Raw genomic sequence first — 25,063 nt, 5'->3', positions numbered from 1 at the left:
AAAACATGTTTCCACTCAGAAATTCCCAAGTAAATGAAGGATTCCTACAGATTTGAGAAAAGGATAGTTTGTACGTGTACACGCACTGACACAGCTAACAACAACTTGCTGAAAGGGAGAGGGGAGCTTCAACACAGCCTAAAAAGCGTCGGTGTGTGGCCCAGGCAGGAGTGAAGGCAGCGACCTGCTTGGTCAGGCCACTGCCTGGAAGGGCTGTGAAGCTCTAAGCACAAAACTACCATCTCATTTATTTTTGAAAAAATGTCACGTTAGGCTCTCATAGATGAATGAAATGTATTTTTAAAACCTCCTTTTTGGAATAAACTACGTACTGAGATGCCTCCTGGCCAGCATACATATAAAAAGCGACATTTCTCTTATTTTACTATATTGACAGTGCTTTGAGAATTTTCCTTTTTTTCTTTTTCTTCCCAAAAGTATACCAACAGTTAAAATGAAATTAATAACCGGAACCTCTCACAAATCCTTATTCCCCTATGAGCTTTTCTTTTAAATGGCACACAGTTTAACTGATGATTTAGCAAAACTAGATTTAAAATTCTGGTATAGCTCAGTGACATCTGATGAAGAATCTTGGGTTAATTCTCCCTCTGTGTCACATTGCACATTACCTAACCAATGTTCTGTCAAGCACCTCTCTTTGCACCCCTTTTCCATAAGTACCTTAAATATGACACTTCAGTTTCCTTTTTAATAGCTGCTTTGACTTTTAGGTAACTTATTGATTTCTACATCATTTGTAAAGTAGAGTGCAAACGGAAAAGCTCTGTTGTGCCAGATGTCTATTTGAGATGCAAGTGAGCACAGGAACTATACAGTCAGGGTGCTTTTTTAAAGGAGAGCACTCGTCAAAGCAACAGGTTCTGAGTAAACTGAGAAATACAGTTCTAATTTGTCACAGGACAGACAAAATACTTCTTTCAAATGTGTATGTATATGTATACACACATGTATATAGCTAATTATGTAACTATGCTATCTTTAGAAATAAAAGCCTTCACATACAAAATTTACCCTATTTATAAAATGCATCTTGATAAATATATGTGAAGGATTGGCACTACCTTAGAACAATTTCGCAGCAGACTGCATGCGTTGATGTATGGGAGTTGCCTATGCTTTTTTGACCTATTTTATTCCTGATAAACCAAATAAATGTTATTTGAATAAATTAGTGTAAAAGGTTGGTGGATAAAAAACTAATTCAGTGAATTCTAATAAAGGTTTAACATTCCTTTTTAAGTAACTTATGGAGTTTGCAGAATATAGTGCTTCTCTTCAGAATTAAAAATTCACATTATCTGACAGACTACACTGGGAACAAGGCTGCAACTCATTAGAAAGAAATACAAGGGCATGTTTTGAATCATAAAGATAGTAAAAATGAAATGTCAATGCCAGTATTTTAATGGAAATATGCAGTGAAATTTATGAATGCATCTGTCATCTTGTGAAATGTGTCTGAGACATGGTGAAAGAAGAGTCAATATGGGCTTTGCTGATTGCTGTGCTGTTGCAATACAGATGTGCCACTGGAAAGCATATGAGGGCAAGAGACCCAGTTCTGTTCTCTTCTTCCCCATGTGCTTCAGGAGAAACGCCACTGAGGTTAGTGCAGTTCTATGCATGTGAAGTGATGTAAATAAAGTAGAAGTTGGTTCAAGTTAGTGTTCTTGTTAGTTCTTGTTAGCCAGATTCGTTACATCTGGAATCATTTTTCTGCGAGGTGGAAATTTTACTGCAGAATTGTTAATGGTAGGAGGACCATAGGATTGCTTGCATATTGTATCCTGCAGTTGAATGTGTTTAAATCTCGAAGTGTTACTATCTACAGGGAAATGTGATATGTCCAAAGAGCTTCCCTCTAGAAGGAAAGGGGGGAACAGTTCAGAAGCTTTTGAATGTCAAAGCCACATCTCCATCGCTGTTCATGAAAAAAAGCAAGAGGAATTCGTGGCGTAGAACAATTCTGAATTATTACTTACATCTTCTGAAGCTATCAAAGTCTATTCTGGACCTAATTAAATGTCCAGTAGGTAGAGAGTGTGGCATCCCTTCCCAATGTTAAGTTAATCTACTGGTAGCCTACTGCTTACAGTCTGTCCCTATGCCGTGTTTTATCCAACATCTTTATCCAACAACTGCATACTCTGAAGTAATTTTCCTTGGCTTTGCAGAGTATTGTTCACCAATGCTTCAGTAGGGAGAAACAGAGTCAACTTACAGTGATACTTCAGTATGGCATTGACCCAGCTCAGGTCTGTGAAGACTAAAGCTGGGGGTACAGTTTGACATAATGCTTCACTTTTTTACATTTTAGGCTATCATCCTAAAGAGGTAGTTCCTTTTGAGAATCTCTGTCATGTCAGAACCAAATCTTTTCTTACTACATAGGTTTGTTTTCTCTTGGATCAATGTAGCTCAGTTGAGATGCTACAATTCTTGAATGAGAGAGGACAGGAACTTGCAGTGAGGAACAGAGGAAGGGGCAGGACCTCTCCATAACTTCTTGACAGCTACTTGACACTAGATTAGAGGAAGCCTAGTGTGGAAATACACTCCTAAATAAATTACCAACTTTTTCAGTCAAGTGAAAGGCCACATCAGAGAGAACTGTAAGGACCACTCATGCAATAAAGGGAGTATGGCCAGTGAATGCACAGCGCTAATTCCAGCCCTCCACCCTTCATTGTTCAGGTGCTATTTTAATTTGTGGAAAGTAGTTAGTGGCATAATTCTGTGGCTCTACCAAGCAAACCAAAGAAGAAAATTGGTTGTTCTAGTCTCCATGAACGTCCTTTTCGATACCTGCAGTTGTTGTTAGGATGTATGGAGGATGAAGTACTGAAATGTACCTTCTAATAAAGTACTTCGATGACTGCTGGCAATGATTGCTGGCAAAAAAAAAAAAAAAAAAGATGAAACTACTTTTCTAACCTGGTCCTTAATGCTTTTACAGTAGCAAAAGCAATTGCATGGCTAACTTCATTTTAACGCAGCAGTTAAATTAGTTCAGGTTTAATTTATTTGTTTTCGCAACTGAGATTTCACTGGGTGCTTTTTTTTCTGACGCAGGCGCCTTGACCCAGATACATTAGAAGTGGTTCATTTTGTTTAAAACAGTATTTTAATTATCCTTCTGTCCTTGTAAAATCTTTGAGTCTTTTATTTCTCTTTCTGTTTTCCTCATGACATTCAATATCACTGCTAAACCAGTGCAGTGACTTAGGTAAACTTTCTCTGATTAAACATGTGAGAAAGTATATGTGAAGTTCAGAGCATCACTGTCGTGCCAACTGTTGGCTTGATGTCTGGAAATTCTGGTTTTTGATATTAAACAAAAGGTATATCACACTTTTCCCAGCATATACTGACATGAATACATCTTACAATGTTAAAAATAGCCAAGATTGTCAGCAGTTGTGGATAAAGGAATGTGGTTTAATTAAGCAGAAATTTTATTATCTTACCTGGCAACTACCCAACAGCAAGCATTATATGTTGAAATGCATGTAATTTGTTCAACCCAGCCTAATGCTGGGAACTCACTATCGAGATTAAAGAAGAGTGGGAAAATGTCTTAGTTCTTCACTTCTTCCACAGTTTCATGGAGAATGCTTCCAGGCAACTCCTTTTTACAGCAACCAGCTCCTGTTACAGAATGAATTACGGAGTTTTAAAACAAGACATGAACGTGAATTCAGAGGTCCCTGTGATCCACTGTAAAAACCTGTAACATTTTTAAATAAATAATGAGTGCAAACAGGTCGGTTGCCTTTGTGTTCCACTCTTGGTTCAAATGTAAGAAAAACAAAACATCTTAAGATGTGAATCTTACAGGAAAAGCAGACTTTTTCCCACTTTTGCTATTGAGGGCTATGCCCTACTGACAAGCCCTAAATATGTTGATGCTGTTTTCTCTTTTTCCTCCTGAAAGAGGAAGCTTGCAAGGGCTTCCTCGGTCATTGTTGCTTTTTGACTACCGCACAGGCAACCAACAGGATGTAACCCCTTGCATCAACTTGATCGAATTCCATTTAAAATACAGTGCAAAAAGTTAGCTCCAGGATCTCAAATTACAGAAAAAACAAAACCCTCAAAAAGTAAAAGCAAAAAAAGAAGCAGCCTATCCTTAAGGCTTTTACTATCTGTTGTGATATGGAAGACATCATTTTCATGCACTTAGAGATGAAAGTTGGTTTGCTACTTCAAATTTTACTGTAACAGGGAGTGAAGCTATTAGTTTCAGTTTAAATGTTATCTGGACAAATTGAACCTAATTTAATTGTGAAGTATAGTTCTGAATTTAACTTGTAGTTTAAGCTAGAAAATGGTGACTACCTACCAAATTTTTGCAGTGAAACAGCTTGAGCCAAGTTCCTGCTTAGGAAGGAATCAGAGCTGGCAGAGGGGCTGCCCTGATTCTGCTGCCTGGTATTATCAGCCAGTCTCAGCTATTGTAACTGCCCTCTGTGAGAGGATATTTTATTATTCATGTAGTATTTTATTGTTCTGATGGTGATCAGAACGTCAGTATGAGGTAGATTGTTTTTATCCAAAGTCTGAATGATTTTTTTTTTTTCCCCCCCTTGATGGACTTTCTTTCCTATCACCCACCTTCTCCATTGATGGCTACTCTCTCAGCAGCATGGAGAACAGCTCTTCCACCAGGCTTCTGGTGCCTGATTAGCTTTTAGGAAGGAAGAAAAGGTAGCATCAGTCTGTCTTTGGGAAGGAAGGATGCTTAGGAGAGACTGGGGTGGGAGAGATGTAGTACATTGACAACCAGTTGTCTAAGATCCTTGCTTTGATTTCTTGCTTCCTTTTTAAGGCAGTGCTCTCATTTTGTAGTGTGCTCACACATAAACATTGTGAAAGTATGTACTGGAAGAAGTTGCATTTTCCTTTTGCTCCATCCATCTGCCAGATGAAGACTTTCCCAGGAGCCTTACTTTGGGCTTCAACTTCTTCCCATAGACCATATGTAAAATCTGGTAAGACGTCCCCATTTCCACAAGTCTTGCTTTCCAGAAGTGTTGCTTTGAGATACATTATTCTTCTGAGCAAATCTGAATTGGGAATTGAAGCTGTGGAACCTTAGGGAATAACGCCTGGAGGGAAGTTAAAGGTGAGACTGAAAACCAGACTGGTTTCAGAGATGTAAGAACAGCAGATTAAAAATTAGTTTCTTCCCAATGGTGCAGTAGTTTCGACATGTCCTTACAGACCCAATTAAAATAACATTTGATTAAAACGAATACAACAAAGCACAGTTTTCAGTGGTGCTAAGTCTCTGGATGAATTGAAAAACCAGCAAAGTTTAATTTTATATTGAAGATTAAAGAGTACTTTCAGGTCTTAGTTATATTATGGTTTCTCTGGTGTATAAGCAGTAAGGCAATTTAATGTAAAATTAAAAATCCTTGGACAACAGCATCTCAATTCAAATTAGCATGGCTGAGAAAATCATTTTAGCCTTTAATGTTGATTTATGGCAATTTTGCATTCTTTACATGTTGAAATCCCGAACAGTATTATGCTAATATGGCTGTATCACCTGCAGGTGTTGCTTGAGAGTTGAGTGAGCAGTCCAGTGCTTTGTATTTTCTTTGAAGGATCAATATTTCTAGATGTGCAAAGGAGAGGGGTCTGACTGACAAGCTGCCTTGATACATTGTTATTCTAACTATGACTAGATTGACTGAGAATTGCCTCAAAGAGTAAGATAATTTGTAAAAACTATAAAGCATAGCCAAGTGTTTGAAGTAATCAAAGCTAATTAGGAATATTATTTATTTTCAACTTTTAAATGTCTTGTCTTCCTTCTTGTAGTTTCTTGAAGTTTTTCCTTCAGAAATGTTCATATTTTGTACTGCATTTGCATGAATCATACACATTAGATGTTACAATCGTGCAAAAATTAGAACTGGAAGAATTTACTGAAATCATTTCTAATAATTGTGCTGCGAGAATTTACTGTTGAGCATCCTCATTTTACTGGAGAGAAATTGGTTTTTCATTTTTTGTGCGTGTGTAGAAATTTAGCAAATAACCTGGCTTAAGAAAAAAAAAAAGGTAGATTGGAAAGCAAATGGATGCATAATTATAAAACAGTGTCTTTTCATGAGAATAAGAATTCATTTGTGGGGTGAAATCATGCTGCCTTGTTTCTGTGCCTAGATGTATTGTCATAAAGAGCAGGTGTTCCTTTGGATACCTCATTGTGTGATACAAATATTGTATATGTATATATGTTAATGAGCTATTTTTATTTTTGAATGCTTAAATGTAGTCATTCTCTAGTGTGGATTAAATAATACACTTATCAGTCTGCTAGTACCAATATAAAGTCTGGATTACAGTAAAGTGCTTTTGCAGTACTATCTGCAGAATTTCAGAAAGTTTTTTTGTAGTTATTTTTGGATCTTGTAATATGTTTTCCTCTTGCAGTGTTCTTTTTTCCTTTGCCTTGAAGAATCTTTCTTTAATTCAATATTTATTATTAATTTTGCATGAGGATACTATATGTGCTTATAATAGTATTCATATAATGAGAAAACAGGTTGAATGAAAAAAAGTTTTTCGTTGTCCATTAGTGCACTTGTGCGTAACTACACTGGTGTTAATTTAAACAGCAAAGAAAATTACTATTCTTGCAATGTGTGCTGTTTGAATTTGAGATCTTGATTTAAAGGATAAATTAGTTGTAACAAGCCAAAGATAACAATAGTAAACATGACAGTAGGAAAGAAATTTCTTTTATCTCCTCGGTGGTAATGTGAATGTGAAATTCAAATGAATCTATGAACAGTGTAAATTTTTACATCAAAGTGTAATCTTTACTTACATAATAGATACGAAGTCCTGGGTAAGATTTTTTGTTTCATTAATGAATAGCATACACATACAAAAAATTGCAGGGAAAGCTATTTCCCAGTTAGGCAACAAACTGGATTAACTTCTTGATGAATAAATGAGCTTTTCTTACCCTTAAGGTTTGAATTAATGATTTGTATGAAAAAACTCACTCAGGCTCCAGTTATTGGCTTTGTCGTATTGCTGTTTGCTTAAATTGCACCTAAAATTATCTTATTTTACTGGTGTTAAGTGCCTCCTCTGATTCTTTTAAACAGAAAATTGAAAATATTCTTAACATATAAAATGTTTTTGAAATGAAAGGGCAACAACATGGAAATGTAGGTTAGCATATCTCATTTAGAAGGTTTCAATTTCATAATGGTGTTTTAAAACTCTATTAGAAGTGCAAGATTTATTGTGAGAATTAAGCTGCAGGGTTTTATTTTTGATACATTATAATAAAAATACATTCAATTAAAAAATCATGTTAATCCTTTAACATCAAAATAGCAGAGAAACTTTTCACATGTACATAAAAGTGAAATGCATAAAAATAAGCCTTTCATTTATATTTTTGAATTACTCTTTTTTTTTTTTTTTTGGTCTTTGATAAAGCAGATACAAGGAAATGGCTGGGGAGCAGAGATTTAACAGAATGAGCTGCAATAGAGATTATAGAACAAATCTTAAGAGTTTTAATCAGGCCAAGTTCAGATGAAGCCAGTGGCAGATTTGGTTGAATAACGCCAGCAAAATGAGGGAATAATGCTAAAAATATGAATTTTAGTACATTGTATCTGTTATTTGAAGTTGCTCGTTTGTGTATTTAGACAGATGAGGTTTAGCAGTCAATGGCCTTAAAACTGGTTGAAATCACATAGTTTCTTTAAAAAAATAAGGAAAATATAGTAATAGATGGACTGAACATGGTAGTTGTGATTAACGGTAGGCTCCAAGAGGGAATAACGACAGGTGAAAGCTGGTTCATCTGAATGTCAGCTTTGTTTCCAGCAGTTTCATCCAAGGCACTTTTCCTGCTCTGAACTAAAAACCTTCACTTTTATGTCCGTCTGGCAATAGAATTGACTGAAGCCAGAGCTGTATGAGGAGGAGGATACCCCTAATTTGTACTTCAGAGCGAGAGGTCAGGGTGGTGTCAGCGTCACCGTGGTCTGTGCTGAAATCTGTCTGTATGGTGCAGATTTGCTGGAGTTTGCCTTACGATGAATCCGCAGTGCATCCACAATGTGTCTGCATCCTTCAGGCCTCGATGCTTTTAAATATTCCCTGATTCCTGCAATATTGCTTTTTCGCCTTTCCCTTGTTTCTTCCCATGCAATACTTGTAATGCTCTTGTACTCCTTATTTAAAGGTGAAATTTATGCTGAAATAATCTGTCACTGTGAATTCACTGTGGAAGGGGGCAGAGCTGTAGCAAATACTCATGTGCAAACCACTAGGCTGTTACAAGGACTGCAGTTTTTCACCATTGTTGTCCAGATTGTGGCTTTGAACACTGCTGGAAAATTGTTTGTTCTGTTTTCATGTTGAATACTTAAAATTTCTCTACATCTAATTTTGTGTATATAAAATTTTAACATGTAATTCCATCCTTAATGCCTTTAAATGTGTGCACAGTTTCTTTCCTTCTTGCCTTTCCCCTCCATCTAACAAAACCCAAAAGGTACTATTTATCTGGTAGCTTCTCAATGCTGTCACAGTGTTGTGCTTTAACAGTTGCCTGCCCCACTCTTTCACCCTCTTCTCCCGTCAGTTCCAAGCTCAGAGAACCTTCTGCCCTGTCCTCTCTGGGTCGATCTGCCCCATGATGGAGGACTGACATGATTGTTTGTAGGCCAAAGGCCATGCATCCAGACTGCTCCATGCCCTACTCGTTGACAGTGAGGGAAATCCTGGCAGAATATCCCCATGTGGTGTTGGTGAAGTTCCCTGTGTGAGCTCTTGAGGCAGACACCAGGTCTCCTTTGCTTTCTTAAGGGCCAAGCGAATAAGTCAGCTCTTAATGACAGTGACAGGCAGTTAGGTTGTGTCATTGTTCACTGTGCGGTGTTGCACAGACACAGTGCATGTCCTGTCAGGCCTTGCCCTGCTGTACACTCCCACTGAAAGCTTCCACAATGGCCACAAGGGCCTAAATATTCAAGGACCTGGAAACTCTACAGGTTAATATTAAAACAAACAAACTCAACCAACCAATTAACCAACCAACCAAACACAACACACACACACAGAAACCCAAAACCAAAACAACACCACTAACGAAAAAAAAAGAACAAACAAAGGCAGCAGGATTAAAAGGAAAAGTGCTTGAATGCCAACCTTCCTGGCTGCAGCAGGCAGGTTTTTTGAATGTGACAAAGCTAGATAGTACTTTGGATGTTATTACACGTTATTTGAGAGCAAGGGAGAACTAGAGATGCTCATACAGAGCAGTGATAAAGTCAGAAGATCTTAGAATTGACAAGTTCTTTGAGACGGTCATTAGGGCGCTAGTCATCCCTGCACATATGGTCCTCTGTAGCACACCTGAGCATGGTGACCTGACTATAAAATGTAGCACAATAGTGGTGAGATCCGCAAACAAGTTTTAAAGATTTTATTAGTTTTCTTAATTCTGACATCATCTGTTGGGAGCAGTGGCAGCATGAACTAGTGTTGTTTAAATCAGGGACAGACCTAATTTGCACAGCTGTAATCATCATTAACAATATCAGCACTTTTAGCAACAAAATTGGGGATATATCTAAAGCATAGAAGTGTTTGTATTTGAGCTCTCTGTTAATTTCATTTTTTAATGGTGGGCAGAGATTCCAAACAAACAGATGTAATTGTAACTCCTTTAACAGAATTAATTAAAATTAAACCAGCAAACATGCTAACTTTTGTCTCTTAAATAGATGTTGCACATAGGTGGCCAGTCCCCAGCTCCCATTTCCAAAAGATCTACCCAAGGCAGCTAGCTGGATTTGTACAGTTTGTTCCCTCAGCACTGTTTACCCTCCTTTGTTCATGTACTTGTTAGGGTTTTATTTCTGACAGAATGCCTTAGTCCTCAGTTTCTGGCACTGTCCCTATTCTGAGTGACCTCCTCCCTGGCATAACTATTCTGGCATTTCATGCTAATATTAGTGGTTTCTGCTCTACTTCCCAAAGGGAGGAGTTTCTCTGTCTTTGAATCAGATTCTGCTCTTGTTCACAGTATCCTTTTCACAAGAATATCTCCAGGATTGCAGGAATACTTCTGGACAGATCGTGCTTTTGGGGTTAGCTGTAGGGATGTAAAGAAGGTAATTAACCAGAGTAATACAGAATTTATTACCTTCAGCTAAGCCATCTCTCTGAAGCACCAGCTTTGAATTCTGGTGGGTTAAAAAAAGTTAAAATAAGAAAAAGAGGAAAAAAAAATCCCTTTCATCGTATCTCCTGGGTAAAGAAATTAGCATTTCAGGGGGCATTTCAGCTGAGCATCCCTTTTGCATATTTACAAGGAACTAACTATAGTCATTGAATTGGGAGTCTTTGCTCAGGATGATGGTGCATTTTCCTTCTGCCCACTCTGCAGTTTTTCCTTCTGGTTCTGTTTGCACAGTATGGTATGACTATAATAGCAGTCTGATCATTCACAGATATTTTTCTCATAAGCACTTTTTTGATGTATTGCAAAAGCTTTCAGAGGGAAAGAGATGGGCTACTTGAAAACCTTTGTCTTGTTGAAGCTCAGTCTGAATTAGATCTGAAAGTAGACTTAGTGAGCGACTAGATCATTTGCATGACTGTAAAAATGCCAAAGCATAGCCTGAAGAGCTAGCCTAACGATACCATCATGTGGGCACCTGGTTTTAGCATTTACCTGCTGTAAAAATGTGTTTTATTTCACTTGCTCTGAATTACTTCTAATTCACTGAGAAATATAATAACCGAACTGAATTATTTACTCTCCTTGATCACCAGATTTAGTGGTGCACTTCAAGGCAGTGCATATCCTTCTAAACCTATGCAAGTCAGGTTTTTACTCCCTCCTGTGTAAACTCCTAGTCTTCAGCAGACTTGCAAAGTTGCATTCAATTCAAGCACTTCAACCAAGTCTTTGAAAGTCAGCAAAGTATGCATACATGCATAAGAGATGAAGCATATTTGCTCAGGCTGTAATGATTATGAAGGACTACGGAAAAAACGGCACTAAACCGTTGTTTTTATGCTCCATTCCATATTCTGTTGTAAGATGGTGAAAAAGTCTGAATCCAGTCAAGAATTTAGGACACTATAAAGTAGCCAAGCATGACTGAGATGTCTGAGTTTAAATCTGCAATCTAAAAATGCTGCTCAGCTGCTGATTTGACTCTGGAGGCATCTAAATTTGCCAGGCTTACCTCTCTGTTGGAGGGCTATCCACAGCTTTGCTCTGCTACGGATGTAATCGCCCCAGCCAAAGCAGCTTATAATTTAATCTGAGGAGGATCTAGAAAGTAAGTGCTCCTCTGTTTAAATCCTCAGAAGGGCCAAATCCAGTATAGGTCCCCAGGGAATATGTAAACAAATGTAAAAGGACAGACAAGACTTGCTCCAGTCTTTCAAAAATCAACTCTAAGTGGCTGCTTTCAAGAGAAGGTGCAAGTCTGTGGATCATGACTGAATTTACGGGCTTATGGGCAGCCCTTAATTAGACATTTGAACTCCATGCTTAGTTGGTTTTATTACCCTGCATTTTTGGGTGCTCCTAGGACGTGGCACATGTACTTATAGAGCAGGCAGTTGAAATAAGATTTTGCTATGTGGAATTTTTAAAGACCTACATCCTTGCTTTTTTAGCTGTATCCCAGTGCTCATAGTGATTTACCAATGAGCTGCAGTTAGCTGATTGAAAATTTTATAGTGTTTAGGGAAGAACAACACTAAGGACTCCAAAAAGAAAAAGGCAAAAATATTTGGAGAAAATTAAACACACAAACACACACACGAACAAACAAAAAACCCACAAAACAAACAAAAACCACACACACACACACAAAGCAAACAAAACACAACAAAACAAAAAACAAACCCACAAACACACACACACCAAAAACCCCAAAACAAAACAAACAAAAAACAACCTAACCAAACAAACCAACCCACACAAACCCCCAGAAACAAGTAAACAAGACAAGATCTAAATTGCCTGTGCCTTTTCAATGTGGAAAAGATCAAAGCTAACCTGGAACCTGTTGTCTCCCATTCAATGGATGAGCGGCTACTGAGGGGAGGATGTCTTACTGAATTACCCCAACAGACATCATATCTTCGCTTATACTCCCAACCTGCCCTAATAAACCACTGTTAATGACTGGTCTGGTGGTGTCTCTGCTTACGTAGACCCAGAGCATTCGTGTCTTTGTAGGACCCTGCTCAGTCCTGGCTGGGCCAGAGGAATCACCCTTTTGCAAGACTACATCACCTAGTGGGTGGCAGGTGAGCAGGTACCAGTGCAGTTCAGTGGCCATGCAAAATGGGTAGATAATGAAACCGGTTTGTTGCTGATTCAGTAGTTGATGCTGAAGTTACACTGGAAGCAATTGGATCTCTTTGTGCTGTAGCTGAGCAGATGCACAGCCAGGACTGATACTTGTGTGAAAGAGTTTCTGTTTTTGTGGCAGATGTGTTGGCTGTTGCCATGAAGGAATCAAACAGACAGATATTTGGTTTATTCTAATTGGACCAAGTCTTAAGAACAGAAACAGGATTAGCACTGTTTTGTGAGCTACTTCACAATCATTTTCTTTTCTTCCCATTAATATTTCATTACGAATAACATGATCAATTAGAACAAAAAGTATAATGCATCATGTTAGGATGTTGAGCTTTTTCAGTACCCGTTAATAGCCATTAATAGATGTGAAATAATATGTGTCGAAGATACATATTTTTAGTCAGCAGGTCTAGGTGCAATGAGTCTACCTGTGAGTTCGAGGGGAGCCAGTGGGGGAGGTTTCTGGTTTACAGGTTTTCATTTTTAGTACATTCCTTCCAACTGGAAGAAAGCTGGTGTTCTGCCCAGTTTCAGAGTAGACAAGCAGATTGAGCAGGGTAAATATAGCCCGATATAAATCACAGTGAACATATGGAAAAAGCTGATTGGGGAGTCAGCTGATAGGGAATTAAAGGCCATGAGTAAAATTAATTCTACTCAACATAGTTTTATGGAAAGTAGGACTTGTAAAACAAATGATTGACAAAAACTTGATTTTATTCTTTTAATATTAGATAAAATTACAAGTTCAATAAGATGATGATGTCAATGAAATAGACTTTGAAAAGCATTTGACTTACTACCATGTGAAACCAATTAATAAAAACATAAAATCAGCGGTATAATGAAACATACCAGACTTGAATGAATAACAAACCAGCTAGCAGGTCTTATTATAGGATTCTCAATAAAGGAACTTCAAGTACTAAGTGTTTGTCCTATACTGTTCTCATGAGGAGCAATGTAATGTATTCATATTTACCTTGACTCCTGTTTGCTACACTATATCTTCAAACTTTAGTCCATGTTTTTAGTCACAATTAACACCTCAGAAAGAAAAGAAGATAGAACAAGTGATATTTTGTTATGTACAGAAGAGGTAGGTAGGTATAGGGAATCATATTTTTTACAAATCAGTGAACAGACTACTGAAGGAGCTGTGAAATTGTGTATTTTCCTATGAAAAGGGTAGGACAAAGTGTCTGAGTTATGAGAGATCTTAATAAATTATCTGGAGAAAAAGGCAATCTGCCATATAAATATTTTAAGTTTTGAAACTGAAGCCTTTACATGGATCTGCACGTAGAGGCCTGGCCTTATTTTGTAGCAGATAATATTATGGCAAAGCAATGTTTAGTTCTACTCATCAGTTGTTGTATTCATGCTAAATTATGTCAGATTTAATCTTTAATATATTCAAGAAGAGCACCCGGTTGTGCTGACAAACCTAAAATCATTTTCAGTTAAATATGTTCTATCACAAATCATTTGGGCACATTGCCTCTCTGAAGAATGACAAAGTCAGCATGCAAGCTCAGCTTTATAATTCCTGCTGCCTGTTGAATTTCCACATTATATCCAAACATCCCAGCAGCAGACTCAATAGATATCCTATTGGACCATTTCAGTAGCAGAGGTAGGCAATGTGAGGCATTTTCTCAAGGGTATTACTTTCACAATCATTTTAATTGCACATGCCTGATTCACCCCTGCTTGTGTATTCATTTGTACTTGTTCAAAGGGAACACAATTTAATTTTAAAATGCTCTCAAATCACTGAAATACTCATTTTACATGGTGAAAGAACAAGACAATAAAGCAGATTATCAGGTTCTCAGAGTTTTGTAAGGAAAGCTGAAATTTTGCTTGGAGAAGAAACAATAAAAGTCAAAGTTCACTTGCAGAATACTTCAAAGCATGTCTTGCAAATCCTGGGTCAAACACATTGTACAGGCAAAACACCTTGCTAATTGCAGTGATGCTGTAATACAGAGATGACATAAAGATCAGGAGAACAGTGTGTGAGAACCTCGTTTAGCTGGAGAAGAGTAGGCAGCTGTAGTTGATGGAACAAAATCAGCTCTTCTGGAGAGCACTCCATGGTGGGAAACACACTATAGAGTGCTCTCAAGCACTCTCAGGAGAAGCCTTTATCCTTCCCCTTACTGCAAAGGGAGTGTATGAAACTATATGTGCCAAAAGTGAGGGAAGAAACACTTCCCAGCTTAAACTCCCAGTGTTTAAGGTGCTCATTTAAAATGTAGGAAAGTTCAGTTTATTTTTCTAAGAAAGTCTGAATATGTGTCATGCTTCCCTGCTGTATGTGTCAACCACTTTCTGGGTATTTTGGGTGGGGCTTGCCACTTTGTCTGCCTTTGCAGTTTCAATTTGTATAAAATGATTATGCCAAGTCTAGAACTCAGCTGTTCTCTCTTCTGATGAGTTTTGTATCTTTCTCATCTGCTGTGACAAATACTTAGTTGTTTCTTTATGGTATGCAGTAGTGTAGCTACTTTTGAATGTGAATAAGCAATTTGGCCTCTCATGTGGAACCCCAGTCAGCAGTTCCCAAGAGCTCCAAGGAGCAGTATGTCTCTAGGAGTTTAACCTGCTGGGATATTTGGATTTTGTAATAAACATTTGTGTTATAGCGACACTAAGAATCAGGGAATTTGATATGCTAGGTTAGGATGAGATGCTGAGCTCTACACCTCAGTTCTGGTTTCCAGTTCCAGTATACAAAGAGAAAGACCATTTACAGCAGCAGTTAAAGGACATAATTTCTTCTGTAACCTGAAGATTGGTGGAAATTCTTAGCACAGACTGATTTAAGTAACTTCAGGAAGCACCAATATTTCTTTATTTAACATTTTAAAGGGATCTGCTTCTTTTCAACTTTAACTCCTTGTGGACTTGATAACATTGTGTTTCACATGGGTAGGCATAGCTGAGGAAGTGCTCTCTTCCAGGGAAATTAATGCTGATCGCTGTGAATTTTATGATCACTCTAGCACCTGGGAAGTACTTTCTTGGCTGATGTCCGTTTACTGAGAGTGCATTGTGTAAGCACTATTTGGATTTTTAAGACTGTATTCTTATAGCTCTTCCTACATCACCAGTGATGATGATGTGACTTGCGATGAGCTAGTTTTTACTCCTTCAGCATTCTTCTCAGTTTGAGCTTGACCCTGAATGCAGTAAAAATGAGGGAGTCAGAATCATTCTGCCATGGTTAATATGATTTCTCATGTTTGCTTGAGGGGGAAAATCTAACACATTTCAAAGAACAGATTTTCCTTAATTTCTGCCACCTCTTCACATAGGAAAGGAGGAGAAGAGAGTTTGGTAGTGTGCTGCCAGATTTTGGATGTTCAGACTATAAATGACAAAGTATTTTGATGTTATGTATTTTGGCTAGATTCAGAAATCCAGGCACAGGAGCCTAGGTTCCTATACAGTACATAAGCTAGCACCTCAGCGTGGCAATCCATGAAGTCTTCTGTATTCAGTCCACAGCTGTCTGTTAGAAACAGTTCCAAAGCAAGAAAAAGCTAAGATACCTAACTCAAAGCTGTAAGAAGATCCCAGGGTTTACTTAGCAATTTTTTGCAAATGTTTTCATTGGGGTAAATGCCTAAAATAATTCTTTCCAAGAATTGTGCAGGGTGTTTGAAAGAGAGACTAGGTGGGCATTCAATGTCCTAAATCTACTTCAGAGAACAATTATCTTTAGTGTATGCTGTTTTTTAACTAGCTGGACTGATGCTTTATCCTTCGTAGGAGAGCCATTTGTATTTTCATTCAACGAGGTTCTAGGAGTTGTTCACTAGTTTTCTTGGGAAGGTGTTATGATACAGGTGTCCTAAGGACTTCTGAATCTCTGCTTGCATTTCATTAGAATACATGGTGTGACTGTTATCCCTGAAGACAATGTGTAGACTGCTAGTATTTCATAATATTATTAAGCTCTATAGTATTTACATATTGTTGTTGTCTTATTTTTATTTACCAGGTTTCTTGTCTGTATTTACATAATTATTCCAAGCTACCTAGTCTGATGAAGCTGAACTTCATTCTTCAAGTGTGATTTACTGAATGCAGCCTAAAATCATGATGAGAAAGAAGAGCATATCTGCAAGCAAAGCTTCCTTGGTCCTTTTTCTGTGCCAAATGATTTCTGCATTGGATGTACCTCTTGACTGTAAGTATTAACCTGCTAAAGAAGTGCAGAATAATGGAAGGAGCTAAATATGGAGTGTATTTGCTCACTTCAGTCAGGACATTGTGATTATGAATATTTATACTAATTTACTGAAGATTTTTAAAAACCGTGCATATAAAATAACTTACATTGTTCACTTTAGAAAGGTTAATGTAGGATTCTCATGAATACTCACACTTTGGTGTGCCTTTATTGAACATTTTATTTGTTAAATATATATCTCACACAAGAGATATCCAGGAGCTGATACGAGATCTAGTAAAAGATTCAAATACCTGAAGTTCAGACACTGGAATCATCTTACTTTTTGATCCAGAAGAGTAAATTATGTTCTTAGATTTCCTAAGTAGTGCCTGAAAACAGTTAAGTACCTAACTTTAAGTTAAAAGAATGTGTGCTGAGCTGGGAACTCTAACATTGACCAGTGAGGAAACATGTGGAAGAGGGGAAATAACAACGTCTCTGAAATTCTTGTCTAAGATAAGACTCTGATAGTGGGGAACCCTGAATGTAGCCCCCCACGCTGAAAAGGAAGCAATGGTAGGTGCCTTTTTTTATAGCTCTAGTAGCTAATTTTATGAAATTATTCATGCTTTGGGTTGTTATTTTCTTCTTAAGATAAGCCTGATCACATTTTCAGAATTCACTGAACCATGTTGCACCTCACAGTGACTATTCATTTGTTAAACTAATTACCAGAGAAGAGAACATTAGAACTGGTGTTAAATTAATGGATTAATAAATCACTAAATTTGCCTATGATTTTAATCCGCATGGCTTTCTTTACCCCCTTGTTTTTTTATACCTTCCTACCTTCCGTAAATGCATGTTTTTCTTTAATAGTCATTGACCTAAATTGCATCTGCTTTGGTGATTTTTTTTCCCATGATTATTTACAAGCCTCTCAAACCAATGACCTATATTTCTGTAACAAGATCAATATATCTGAATTACGTCAGACTTGCTGTGCTGCGAATGCCTTTAGCACAATAAACTGATTTAAAGAAGGCTTAAAAGTTGGATCAATCAATGTCTTATTTTCTAAACTTAATTTTTCTCCCTAAATATTTTTGCAGGCTAGAAAAAGTGGTTTAGACCCACCTTGTAGTTTAGAAACTAATGTAAATTATGCACCACTCTAATAGCTTTTGTATAGAGGAACACTTCAGGTTAAATTAACCAGAAATGTATCAATAGACAAAAATGAGCAATCCTTTTAGCTGTATCCTGTTAACTCTTAATTAACATGTCCCCTACTACATAATGTTTAATATCTTTGTTAGGTCTAATAAATTCAGATACTTGAATTTTTAGCCAAAAATCATGTTAACCAAAATTACATCTATAATTATGTTATTGCTTTCATAAATAATGGTTAGAATGGCTCTGGGAGAGTACCACAAGGGAAGGACTCATATTTTCTGCATACCCACCACAGAGACCTGATGGTGGGAACATACTTAATTAGTTGAACCTTCAGATTTGATCAGGTTAGCAGTTCCTATGCTCATCAGTATCTCAAAGTAGGTAAGGGTTGACTGGCAATATAGCTGACCCAAAGCAGCTTGACTTGCTCTAAAACATTATGGATGAGGAGGCATTTATGCAAAATATCTGAAGTAAGCAATAAAGATAAGGCAGCTGAGATTTTTTTGTTTGTTTGTTTGTTTACTTATTTTTCAAACTAAAAGGGATTGCATGTTGGTGGAATAGAAGTAGGTGCTTTTGTCTTTGTAAGAGTGATTTTAGCCTGAAGCATTCTCTTTGTTCTTCCATATGATCATATGGTTGGATTGATTTTGACTTCAGCATGAGGGCAATGCACTCCATTAATTCTGATTTGCTGTCTCCTCAGTATCAGTGTTTTGTGTCCTTGCAAGGCTAAAATCACATACCACGGTTGCCCTTAAAAAGTCAACGCTTCCGAAAAGTTTCTTATACCATGAACTTTGAGATAAATGTGGAAATATCTGACCTAATGGAAATTGTGGCTGTAATTTCAGTCATTGCTGCATGGGTTACAGTGCTAAATGTTTTAAATGTTTTCTTTTTAATGGTGACCAGTGTACTTGTCAGAGATGCTTATCTTCCCTCTCAAAAATGTTCATTTTCTTTTAACTAACAAATGTTTCTCTTTAATCTCCATTTGTCCATTCAACTGCTGATTCTGATGGGGGAATAAAAGCAAAACTTCTAGAAGAATGTAAGTTGCTGTCCACAGAAACCAGGCTGTGTGCTGCTCAAAATTAATACTGATTGTGTTGTGAATTGAATTTGCAGTCCAAAAATGTGTGATTCTGACATTTTGTTGATAATTTGGTTTGCTGTAGCTAGATGTTTTGTGCATGCAGTGTTCAGAAGATAATACCGTACATAAATCAGTGTTCTGATATTTTGAACAAATTAATGTGTGATTTTTGATTGTGTGATTTTTTTGATTGTGTGCTGTCTGAACATTAAAATCCTTACTTAATACAGGCATGAACAATGTTTTACTGCTACTTTCAGGAGTAAATATATCTGATTAAAAAAAAATTGATTGGAATATATGTACTTACATACTATTTTACATGTCAAGTCGGAGAGGCTTTTATATCCTTAAAAAACAGTGGATACAGTTATTTAAGTAGACCTCATCTTTTATGGGATCTCCTAACTCAGTTTTAGTGTCATGGTTAATTTAATAGGTTTAAGGGCAGTGCATAAGACAGGAGTGGAAACTTCAGCTCCTTGCTGTGCATCAGATAGAACATCCCGTATGTGGGGCAGTGTTTGTGTTGTGTCCTGTTTCAGAGGGTGCTTGCTTTTCCCAAGTAGGCATCTGACGTGTACAGACCCCAAGAACTGCCTCTGAGAAGGAAAATAATTGTCTTCAAATTGCTACTCTAAGGAATACACAGAAAGTCATCATCATCATGTAAAAATATAGCTTTTCTCTTTTAAGCACTCTGCTCTCTGCAGTGAGGAACAAATCCAGCTCTGCATGGCCTGTTCTGCTTAGCTGCTATATCTCATTATGATTCCATTATCTGATTTTTTTTTTCCAGCTATTTCTTGTGGGTAGGGCTTTACAGATGGCTACCTCTTTCTGTGCAGCAGAGTACTTAATGTATAATGGTAGGGAAGACTTAAAATAAAAACCTCAGTCTTACCATTGCAGCTGAATAGAGTGAGAGCTAAGTGTAATGACTGAAGTATTTTGGTAAAGTGATTATAAATGACCCCAAAATGGTAGTGAAGTGTATTGCTGGACAGACAAGTTACAACAGTTACACAGGGATGTTTATGGGCATGTTATTAAACTGGTTCCTTTAGATGACACTAAAATGTGAACAGGTGAATAATGGTGAGGAAGATACCTTTCTCACTATCTTAAGATAAACAGGAAATTGTTAATGCAAAAAATGGGTATAGATAACGGTAACAGATGATGAATTTCTTTAAATAGGTAGGCACCAACTACTTTGTCAGGTGAATAAATGCTACCCATTCTAGAGTACCTGATAAATCATAAATGTTAAATGTTTATTTCTCCTGGGGCAATTCACAAGACTGACTGTATTTTTGTTGTTTTTTTTTTTAAGGAGAATCAGTACTGGGCTTTTCCTACATGTTTACTGTATTTGGAAACTAGCTACTATTTTTGTCATTTTTTACAGAATCTTTTATTTCTAACACATTTTTTTACTCCTGAAAAGTAGCTCCTAAAAATGCTTTGTAGATTAATTCAATATGTTGAGCAAAATAAATGTGTGAAAAGTTTATATCCCTAGAGAATTTGGAAATACATAAAATGTTTAGAAATAGAAAGCAATATATTTTTTTTCCTTCTATGTGGTAAAAAACATTTTTGTGGGTATATGTCTCACAACTTTATTCAGAATATGTTGGATTTAGAATTCAAGTGTCCTTTGAACTCTGATGTATAGAAATTACATCCATTAAACAGTTTGGCCAAGATCTTCATCCAGTGTAAATCGGCATAGCTCTTTTGGAAGTTAGTGTAGTGACACGGTTTTACAAGAGTAGAGGGCTTCAGCCTCCAAATACAGAGGATAATTTAATCCCACTCTCCTGTCAATGATTTGGTTGCCTGTTGCAATTCTGCTTTCTCTGCTTACAAGACTGTCTTGCTGATACCTGGAAAATATTGTTAAATTCCTCTCTGTTTCTTATATTCCATAATGAAGTGTCGCAACCTCCTACAATAACTCAGCAATCTCCAAAAGATTACATTGTTGACCCTCGAGAGAATATTGTAATACAATGTGAAGCAAAAGGAAAACCACCTCCTAGGTTAGTAGCAATTTTGTTTTGCTTTTGTTGGCCTAACGGCATAAGAAATCTAAGAGAAAATAATGTAACTTTTGCAAACTAACAGGTACATACATATGCATGTGCTTGCACACGCAGAAACATGCACGTGCTCTACCTTTGTAATTTAGCAGCTGACAGTGTCATAAATTCAACTCTTCTCATCCTCGACATTGAAACTTTACTATATTCATCAAGTAACTATTATTTTTTTTTCTCCTCAAAGTTCTAACAATAAAATAATACTCAGTTATTACAGGAGCAGATAGATAAACACCCATGGAAAGCACTAAGAGGCATGCCATACTATGAACTGGACCATATCCAGCTTTGGGCATAGTGTCTAAGAAGAATGGACCTTGAATCAATTTATAGTAACAGTAATAAATTCAAATTTAAGTTTTTAAAAATAATTTCATTTTATGAGGCTCATGTTGAAATACATATGCATTTTGTGTAATATGTACCAGTTTTAATGAACAGTAGCCTTGATTTACCAAGTGTATTTCATAGCCTTAAGTTTTGCGTTTGGCAGAAATGGCAACGCTGCATATAGATCAGATTCCTGATCATCTTCCATTTTAAGGCCCTGTTTCAGTCTCTTGAAATATTTGAAAATACTCATTTCGAGATAGCGAGTACCTGCACTGGAAATAGCAGTAGCTATGCTGTGTTCTGGCATTGCTGGTAGCTGCTTCTTATTTCAGAGACTATAAAGAGAAACGCGCATCTCTGTTCTCAGTAGTGGTGTGCCACAGCTTCAGCAAGGTCAGTCTGTAATTGCTCATTCAGACAGACACAGAGCTCATTAAATGTACTTCTTCTGAATAACCAGGGTTTTTTAAACCTTACTCCTTCTGGTTGCCTTGGAGTCATGGTCATTATCATGCTGGGCAGCAGAATGGAGAAGAGGGGAGATGATCTGTGATGCTGCCACCCTTTCTAATGTTAAGTTAATGGTAAAAGTGCCATAAAACTGCTATGTTTACCAGCATTTTAATTTAGCAGGAACAGTGCCATTCTCAAGAGTCTGGGTGTTGACCTGGAGGATCAGTTGATTAGTGTGCACTTTGGGACAACTGTGCTGCTTCTGCAGGTGTTTCTCTTGAGGGCCTTTTTTGGGTTGGATTTACCTGAGAGACTGAGAGCACTGGCCCTGAGACCAACGTATCTGAATCATGTGCCAGGGTTCTCTGCTGTGCAGCCTCATCTTTCCTGTCAAACCTGTCTCGCTCTGTTCCTCTGCTACAGAGGAAGTGACAGGATTTAACTGTAGAATTTTCTCATTAATTTTATTAGCTTGTGCTTAGTTTTGCTTATTTTTAAAGAGATGACATCCAAATAATTTACTTCAATAATTAGCCTGATCCATCAATGTTGATGAGCTGCAAATGCATATTGGAACTTCATCTGCTTCAAAGCTCTGAAGTTGAAGATGAACTTTCTCAGTTTGAATTGCTTGTTAAAAACAGGGTAATTTCTGACATAAGGGTTTATGGGTGTACTGCTACCTGTACTTTGAGACATAAAGATTCTGACTTCCGTGTCTCTCAAATTCAGGGTTTTGTACCGCATTTGCCACCTCTCATTTGAAGCGTCATTACGGTTCCCTGTATCCTTTGGTGTTATTGGTAGCAGAAGGTTACAGGAACCCCATGTTCTACAGCTTCACCCACAAGGTTGTCAGAAACAGGGTGACTGTTGATTCACCCACTGTGCACACTGGTTCCCAAAAAACACCGCAGTGTAGTGTGGTACTGCTGGACATGTCCACTTCTGCTCTCCCCCACCACAAAGTGCAAATAGCTTGTCCAGTCTTGTCCTCCTGCTGCAGAAGGTCACACACAATCTGAGTCACTTAAAATTTGAGCTTTTCTAGTAGCTTATATGTCTATACTTTTAGGAAGCATTATAAACTGTAGGTATAAATAGTGTTTGTGTTTGGGGTTATGAAGGTGAAGTGTAACAAGTAGGTTAACTGCTGCTCACAGTGTTTGATCCTGTGAGTGCTCAGCACTTCACAGGCGTTGGTCTTGCTCTCTGTAACTATAGTGTTGGCCTTTAACAAAGCATAAGTAATAACTTGGTGTTTACAGTAGTATAAGTCTCTGCAAATCTCTGCTTTTTTTACTTTATTTTATGAGTTCTAATAGGCTTCATTTTTAGTGACTGCTTTTCAAAACACCTCTTGCTTTGCGTAACACTAGTATAAATATGCTAGATTAATTATGGCCTATCAGACTGCAAAATTTAATTTAAAGAATTGTGGTGGCTTGTGTTAGAGTAGTGAAAAGAAATCAAACTCGCCACACAGTCTTTAATTCACTTGCATAACTTCAAAATGGCCAAACCAATTAAAAGAAATGGTCTCCTGCTGGGACCTGAGATGACACATTTCAGCCCAGAGCAAGATTTTAAAGGCAGGTTTATAAACCCTTTCAACAATGGGTTTTATAATGGAAATGCTAATGCAGATTTAGCAATATCAGTTCTTGCAGATGTTGCTGTATCATCTTTAGTAGAAAGAAAATCAGTTCTTTTCCATATACGATTAACTGCAGAATCTTTTAATTTTTTTTATTTTTTTTTTTTTTAATATTGACTTTGAAATGGTTCCTGGTAACAAATTCAGCTAAGCCTTTTATATTAAAGTATTGCCAGATTTCTTATATTAAAAAGTGCTCCATTGCTTTATTAGATAATATTGTTTGAGAACAAGTCTTATTTGCTAAAGAAAAAATACCATGTGTTATTGAAAACTACTTTTTTCTTCTTTCTTTCCATACAGTCTACAAAAAGCAACTGAAAAAGAGAGTTTTCTTTTTGTTTTTATTATTTTAGCTTCTCCTGGACGCGCAATGGAACTCATTTTGATATAGATAAAGATGCACAGGTAACAATGAAACCGAATTCAGGGACCCTTGTCATAAACATTATGAATGGTGGGAAGGCAGAAGCCTATGAAGGAGTTTACCAGTGTACAGCAAGGAATGAACGAGGAGCAGCCATTTCCAACAATATTGTTATAAGACCTTCTAGTAAGTGAAGTTCTTAATGTTCATAAAATGTGAAGCACTTCAAGTTTGCTGATTTTCTTCCGAGTGTTTTGCCTTTTTTTTTTCTGTCTTAAAAATTTAATCATCAAAATGATCGTGATAAAAGGTATTGTATAGTTCCTGATAGCCAGATTCAATAGTAATGAATTGCATGTTCTCTCCAATATTGCTTAGAAAATTGAATAACCAAAGTGCTTTCCTGATTTTTTTGGTACTTCTGGATGACTTATCACATTTAAAATTGGGTTGTATATATGACACTACAATTAGAATAAAATGTTTAAATCCTTAGTGCACATAATTGATGAAGACAATTTTTATTCTTTCTCTGATGCATATATTCCATAGGTTTTATAATACCTTTAATACAGAACAGATTGGGACCAAAAAGAAGATAAAGCAAAATCTTTTGATTAATGATAGACTGTTTCTATAATTTTTAATGTGATTTTTTTCTAAAATCAGTTTTTCAATGTTCTCAGCTTAAAAAGTGTTGCTCTCACATGTTTTAATAAAGCTGTATCTGTATATTACTGTTTCAGGAAGGTCTACCTTTTTTCTAATCTAGTGCATCACTTTTTTTTTCTTTTTTTTGACATTATCATAGTTAAAACTTTGCAAGATACTTTTATGAAACCTCTAGCGAATAGCCAAATTAATTTTAATCAGTTGATTATACTTTCAGCAAATAACTGCTATAAAAATGTTTAAAGAAAACCTATGTTTCTCTCAAGAAAACATAAAAGAGAACGAAAGTTAGATCTTTAGTAATCATGATAGAGCTTAACATTTTTGTGCATGTAGTTCTTCTTAGTTATTTTAATATTATGTGCATTACTTTCTTAAATTCTAGAATTTTTGTCAATGCATAGTTTGTATGTGTGTTAAAATTAATTTCTATAGGATCCCCTTTGTGGACAAAAGAAAGACTAGAACCAAATCATGTTCGAGAAGGTGATTCACTAGTTCTGCACTGCAGACCTCCTGTTGGCTTACCACCACCTATAATATTTTGGATGGATAATGGTGAGTTTGTTTTTTATGCATACTTTTTGCAGTTTTTCT

The 25,063-nt window shown here is 36.8% G+C and overlaps 1 protein-coding gene across 44 annotated transcripts in view; it reads left to right on the top strand.

Annotated features, from left to right (window-relative positions):
• NRCAM (neuronal cell adhesion molecule) overlaps window positions 1–25,063 on the top strand; it is a 156,493-nt gene that overhangs the window by 68,882 nt on the left and 62,548 nt on the right. For 33 of the 44 annotated variants that reach the window (XM_071803218.1, XM_071803213.1, XM_065835967.2 and 30 more), the window contains exons 3-7: window positions 16,419–16,607; window positions 18,814–18,831; window positions 20,819–20,924; window positions 23,784–23,980; window positions 24,902–25,024. In XM_071803218.1, coding sequence (XP_071659319.1) covers window positions 16,502–16,607; window positions 18,814–18,831; window positions 20,819–20,924; window positions 23,784–23,980; window positions 24,902–25,024 — 550 coding nt within the window. In that variant the 5' untranslated portion in view covers window positions 16,419–16,501. Of the gene's footprint in view, window positions 1–16,418; window positions 16,608–18,813; window positions 18,832–20,818; window positions 20,925–23,783; window positions 23,981–24,901; window positions 25,025–25,063 lie in introns of those variants that run through there. The other 11 variants (XM_065835974.2, XM_065835914.2, XM_071803252.1 and 8 more) reach the window with 2 other exon arrangements.

Source organism: Patagioenas fasciata, chromosome 1, assembly GCF_037038585.1.
Source record: "Patagioenas fasciata isolate bPatFas1 chromosome 1, bPatFas1.hap1, whole genome shotgun sequence".
Lineage (NCBI taxonomy): Eukaryota > Metazoa > Chordata > Aves > Columbiformes > Columbidae > Patagioenas > Patagioenas fasciata.
The sequence above is the reverse complement of the archived record's forward strand: the minus strand, read 5'-3'. Positions and strand labels throughout refer to the sequence as shown.